The sequence below is a fragment of the Halichoerus grypus genome, chromosome 12 (assembly GCF_964656455.1).
Source record: "Halichoerus grypus chromosome 12, mHalGry1.hap1.1, whole genome shotgun sequence".
NCBI lineage: Eukaryota > Metazoa > Chordata > Mammalia > Carnivora > Phocidae > Halichoerus > Halichoerus grypus.
Genome location: NC_135723.1, coordinates 40502285 through 40508284, shown reverse-complemented (window position 1 = coordinate 40508284; position 6000 = coordinate 40502285). Strand labels below are relative to the sequence as shown.

Below are 6000 nucleotides of genomic sequence, written 5' to 3'. Positions count from 1 at the left end.
GCTGCAAACAGACATCTTTGCAGGCACTTGATGTTTATATATAGGGCTTCCCATATTAGGAAATAGGAATTCTTTTAAGAGTGATAGAAAATATACTGGGAGGGAAGGAGGAGGGGGTGGTGAGATAGAGACACACAGAGAGAAATATACAGGACACTCCCAGCATTTTGTGGCTTTTACTCCATATATGAAAGAAGACAAAACCATACAAAGTATATGTACAACTAAAATTCAACAATATATACAGAAATGTTTCTCAATATAAACGTCCCTATTAGCTTAGTGAATGCCACCAATTCACCTAGTAAAGGTATCAAAGCAATAGAATGGTGATTTTGGTTGTTTCTTCTGTCTTTCCTGATTCCAGTTCAGGGTTTGGGGGTGGGGTAGGGAAAGAGTGGTTTGGTTTTGTTGTTGTTGTTGTTTTTAAACATCATCATTCTTGCTCATTGCATTTTGATAAAACATGCAGCGTTCCCTTTGTGGCAATGTTCTAATCTTACAGCTGATTTTTCCTTTTTCTTTAGAGAAGGACTGTTATGTGAGGGTTTTTTCTTTTGCTTGCTTTCTCTTTTCATTTTCTTGTTTTTTTTTTTTTCTTTTTCTTTTTTTGTCAGTCTGGGATTGGTAAATAAAAATGCAGGAGCCCAAAATGCTTCTTTTTCATCATGTAATGTCTTAAGCTCATTAAACAAGTAAAAACGCTGCCATGTTTGCGCAGATTCTTCTGGTGGGGGAAATGTCTGTTAAAAAAAGTCGTTTTGATGGATCCTCCCAAAGAGAAGAGGAGGCTCAGAGCCTGGATCCCAAAGGGTAAGGGAAAATGTCCTTGCAGTGAGGGGTTTCAGGAGCGCTGGCATAGAAACCAGTCTCTGGCTCTCTCTCTCTGGCTCTCTCTCTCTGGCTCTCTCCCTAGAATGCAAGATCAGTTACTGAGGCTGCTCAAAGGAAAAAGCAGATGAGGGAAGGAAAAGAAAAGAAAAGAAAAGAAAAGAAAAGAAAAGAAAAGAAAAGAAAGAGGAGAGGAGAGAGAGAGAGAGCAAGAGAGCGAGCAAGCGCCCAGACTGTCTTGCTACCCGGAAGAGTCCTCCGGAGCCTGCTCCTTTGGCTGGGTTTGGCAGATGCAAGCAGGTCCTGGATGACTCCTTGCCTTGTTCAGACGTTTCCCTAGGGTATCAATTTCCCCCAGACAACTCACATCATCTGCGGTCTCTGCATCGTGTCCTGGTGTGGAGAGGAGTACCAATGCGAATAGCCGGGCATGTAGCTGTTGGGGGGCATACTGACGCCCTTAGCTGAGGCAGAAACGTCCCACACTGGAGGCAGCGCCGGCGAGCGCGGCGACAGGGCCGCTGAGCCCGGGAGAGGGTCGCTCTCATGCGGGTTACTGCCCTGCTTCAGCAATTTCTTAAACTTAGAGCGTTTGTTCTGAAACCATATCTTCACCTGGAACGAAATGCAGCAGTGATCATTAGGCGTGGGAAAACATCGAGCCGGTGCCTCTATTTGAGGCTGTGGAAGCAATATCCAAAGAACAAAACAAAACCACAAATGCCAACTCCCCGCCTTCCTCCAGCTCTTTCTAGCCTCCTGTCCCCCACCCCGACCCAATTTACCAGGTATCTTGTCTGGATACCTGAAGTCGTTGCAACTCTTTCTTCAGTTGGATGAAAGCCTGGGTTTAAAACAGCAGTATAAATAAGAAGGAAGGTGAATAAGATAGCCAGGTTTAAAGTCAGAAGGAGGATCTTTAAACAGAGAACTTTGCAGGTGAAAGCCAGTTGAACACACTTCCTCTGATAGTCTGTTTTTGTATTTACTAACCCCCAAACCTGGCATCTCTATGCATGTACAGTGAGCAAATGACTGTGAACAGAGAAAAGACTGTACATTTATAACCAAATGCCTTGAATATACCTCTGCATATATTGCACGTGCATGGAGCATCTTTCTCCTGAAGGAAATATAGCCTCATAGTCCTGTAGGGAATAGGGATGATGCCTCCCTACTTCCCTACTTTGTATGTTGCTTTAGTCAAATTGTCCTGACATGAGTGTTAGTGCAGTAGCTAAAAGTCAAAGGGCTCCTGAAAATTAAATGCGAATCAGGACTCTGGGATGGGAGCATATCTAAGCTAACATCCCAGATCGACTTTATTTGAAGAAGGAAATTCTATGGTGCCGCTTCTTTCACCTTTAAAATTCCTTAGCCATACGAAGCTGCTTTTCCAAGAAGAATACAAGTTACTGAGTAGCAGGAATCCATTCACATCAAACCCCAAATATTTCCAGTGGCAATATGGCAAGAGAAAGCAGGCTGAATTGAAAAGAAGAGCTTAAGGGGCATCCGTTCTAAGGCACCACACAATCACCTACCAGCAAGAGTCTCATAAACCCTGGAGTCCCCATGCTGAAGATCATCCACCTCACATGAGGCCTACCAACCCATGCAGCTAAGTTAATTGACAAGGACAAAAACCACAGGTGATTGCAGCCTGGCTTTATGACCAGGGTCCTAATATACCTACTTAAGCCCCTTCCTGTGAAGTCTAAAATGCCCCATATGTCTTTCAAATTAGTGGGACAGGAGAATTCAGCAACTGTACTTAACTGAGGCTTCACCTGCTGTAATTTGGTGAGCATTCTTCTTTGATCTCCAACTCTGCCATTGCTCCCAAGTCCTGTACTCCAGGGATGTACCTCAGCCTGCACCAGCCAGTCCCCCAGGATGATTTAAAACATTGAGCACAGGGCTATCTTCAGAAAAAGCCACCTCGCCTACCCTATGACGGATAGTTTGCACCTTGGTCCCTTTACTAAATCTTCTTGGAGCCTATACCCATTGGCTGCCCCCCCCCCAACATTTCATTTCATAATTCTATGTCAATGAGTTGAAATCCTTATTAAGTCCCAGGACCCACAAATGGATCCTTAAGAAACATAGGTCTTATTCTGCCTCCTGGTCTGAACATCTTTTCCTCCTACATGTTTGTTCTCTTTCTTGTTGTTCTGCTCTGGAATAGGCCTCGATTAATTTATGAGTTTGGTCACCAAAGGACACTAGGCTGGGGTGGGGTCGCCGAGGGTTGGGAGGGTGTGCAAATCCAATCCAGCATTGACCAGGTCACTTATTCCAAACCGTGTTGTCCCGGAAAGTGCGTAATGGAGCAAAGGGATTTGTCAATAAGCTCCTTCCGTCCTTAGTTGACTAGGCCCAGAATTCCTCCTGATGCACTCCCTGCCCGATCTGTAAGCAGGGTCAGCACTTCAGGGATACCTGGGCTTCTCGGGAATTACCTGTGTTTGTGTCAGTCCTAAGGAAGCTGCCAGTTCAGCTCTCTCGGGAAGGGCCAGGTACTGAGTTTGCTGAAAGCGATGGTTTAAAGCCTGGAGCTGCAGGCTGGAATAAATGGTCCGAGGCTTCCGAATCTTTTTCCCTTTTCCATTGAACCGGATTTCCCCGTTTTCAATCACTGTGGTTTTTTGTTGATCTGCAAGCAGAAAATAGAGAGGAGCAGTCACCCGTGAGGCCCACTGCCGCAGCCTCCCGGAGCTTGGCCTGGCCTGCGCTGGGTCTCCCCAAAGCCCAGAAAGGATTTCTTCAAAGCGTCCCCACGCCACCCTGACCTCTCTGGGTTCACAGTGACCAGGTGCTTCCTGTGGGGGCGAAAGCGTCTTCCCGACCCTAACTCCGGCCCTAATAAAGTGCGGGGACTGGACCGCGGGAGCGCCCTGGACCCCGGGGCCAACAGCCTCGCTCTGCCGCAGCGGAGGCGGCGCCGGCCGCTCTCGGTGGCGCGCGGCGCTGCGGGGCGGTTGCCCTCGCCGCAGAGCGGGGGGCCCGCGGCCTGGCTTTACAGTGCCTTAGGCTGTGCGTGAGCCACCCTGATGTTGATGCGGCCAGTTGACTTGATGTCACTAGCTCCAAGCCCGGTGCATCAAGACCCTCGGCGTGTTCGAAATGATTCTGAGAGGCACCGAAACCCCAAACAAAACACAACCAGCCGCTCAGACCAGCTCGGGAACGGGCTGAGCATCGCCTGGCAACTTTGAACCCCTCGGGGGCTGAGAACCGTCCGCCCGCGGCCCTTTGCTTCGCCTCTGGGAACAAAGGCGCAGCCAACACTGGATCGAAAACCCAGAGGGAGGGGGGCCTGGTCAGGGGTGGGGGGTGGGGGACATCTAAAAGCCCGCAGCAAAGAGCCCAATTGTCACCAGCTTAACCAGAGCTAGAGGCAACGTCAGCTTCCCTTCGGGTCACCGAAGCGCACCGAGCGCCACCCGCAAAGTAGGCCACTGGCCGCCCAAACTGTGTTGGGGAGCAAAACACGCTCCCCAGTTCCGGCCCAGAAATGTCCCCAGTCCTGCCAAACGCCGGTCACAGCCCGGAGGGGAGGAGGGAGGCTAAGGGCGCACAGACCCAGCGAGCCGGGGCGCGCAGTGCGGACCAACTCGTAGAGCGAAGCCAGCGCGGAGCCGGAGGCGCGGCTCGAGTGGCGCGCCGCAGACCAGCGAGCGAGGCGGGCCGCGCCGCGAGGAAGCCGAGGGTCGGCGGCGGCGAGAAGGGGCCCGGCTGGGCGGAGGCCGGCAGGCAGGCGCCAGGCGAGCGGGCGCGCACGAGGCCTGGCCGGGGGCGCGCCGGGCCGCCTGGGGGAGGGGGCCGGCGGAGGCCCGGGCGGTGAGGAAGTGCGCGGGGCGGGCGGGGTGGGGGGCAGCCGGGGAGGCGGGAGGCGGGAGAAGCGAGCTGCCCCAGCGGCCTCTCACCTGTGTCGTCCCCTCGCGTCTGGGCGGCCGCGCTGCTGTTGTGGTAGGACTGGAGGTAAGGGCTGTGCTGCGAGTGGCTCATGTACGGGTAGGCGGCGAGCGAGCGGTGGTTGTAGGAGTTGCCGCCGCCCGACGCGTAGGGCGAGCCGTGGTGGTGGTGCTGGTGGTGGTGGTGGTGCGAGCCGGCCGCCGCCGCCGCCGCCGCCGCCGAGTGCAGGCAGTGCAGAGGGTAATGCGCGCCTGCCATGGCCGGGGAGCTCTGCTGCGAGTGCGGCTGTGGCGGCGGCGGCGGCGGCGGCGGCGGCTGCTGTTGCTGCTGCTGCTGCTGCTGCTGCTGCTGCTGCTGCTGCCCGAACTCCATGAAGGCGGATTTGGACGAGTCCTGGCCTTCCAAGCCGTCAGCCATCGTAGTCATGGTCATCATCAAAACTTTGGGGGCTGGAGAAAGCCTTCTCCCGGGTTTCCTCCACCCTCCCCCCACTTGGCTCGCGCCGCTGTCCCCTCTGCAGCCACCTTAGCTCTTGGGATTCTTGCAAAAAAAAAAATAATAATAATAATAAAAAATTTTAAAAGAGGGGGTGGAGGTGGTTCGCCCTCTCCCTCGCTCTTCTCTAATATATATATATTTTAATATAAAGAGATATAGTGAGCAGGGCCTTGTTAACTCAAAGGGAGGAGGAAGGGGGAGGGATGGGAGAGGAGAGGGGGGAGGGGGGAATCTGCTCTCCCCCCCTTCTTTCCCCCCTTGGATTTTTTGGGGGCTGGTGCAGTTTAAGGCAGAGATTTTAAGGTGGATTCTGCGAAAGTTGCGCGTCTGCTTTCAGACTTGATGCAGACGCCACGAGTCGAATGGTTTGTCTCCAAAGGGCAGCGCCTCCCCATTGGTCAGTCGCCCGCTGACGTCACAGGCGCACGGCTTCTACTGGTGTGCGCGCGGCTCGCCGAGTTCTTCGCCTACCTTCGGCAACTCCAATCCCAGCCTCGAGCTGCAACCGGGGGCCGCGCGGCTCCGCGCGCAGGCCTGCCGGGGAGGGAGGTGCCTCCGCCCGGCGGGCCGCCGACGCCTCCCGCCGCAGATCGCGCCCCCGAACCCGGAGCCTCAGGTCCCAGTACCGCAGCCTTGGAACAGCCCGGCCGGAGGCCGCTCTCTCGCAGTCCCCTTGCACCCCAGCAGGCTGCCTGTTCTCAGAAGCAGTGCCCTCTGCATTTAAAGCGAGGCCCCCCTCCCTTGACCTCC

The 6000-nt window shown here is 53.8% G+C and overlaps 1 protein-coding gene across 1 annotated transcript; it reads right to left on the bottom strand.

Moving 5' to 3' along the window:
* On the bottom strand, positions 1-5398 carry DLX6 (distal-less homeobox 6). Its single transcript, XM_036076988.2, has 3 exons — positions 4764-5398; positions 3297-3490; positions 1-1446 (listed from the first exon to the last, which is right to left on the bottom strand). Exons 1-3 carry the CDS (start codon positions 5185-5187, stop codon positions 1195-1197), a joined length of 870 nt encoding a protein of 289 aa, XP_035932881.1. The 5' UTR covers positions 5188-5398; the 3' UTR covers positions 1-1194.
* Between the last annotated feature and the right edge of the window lie 602 nt (positions 5399-6000).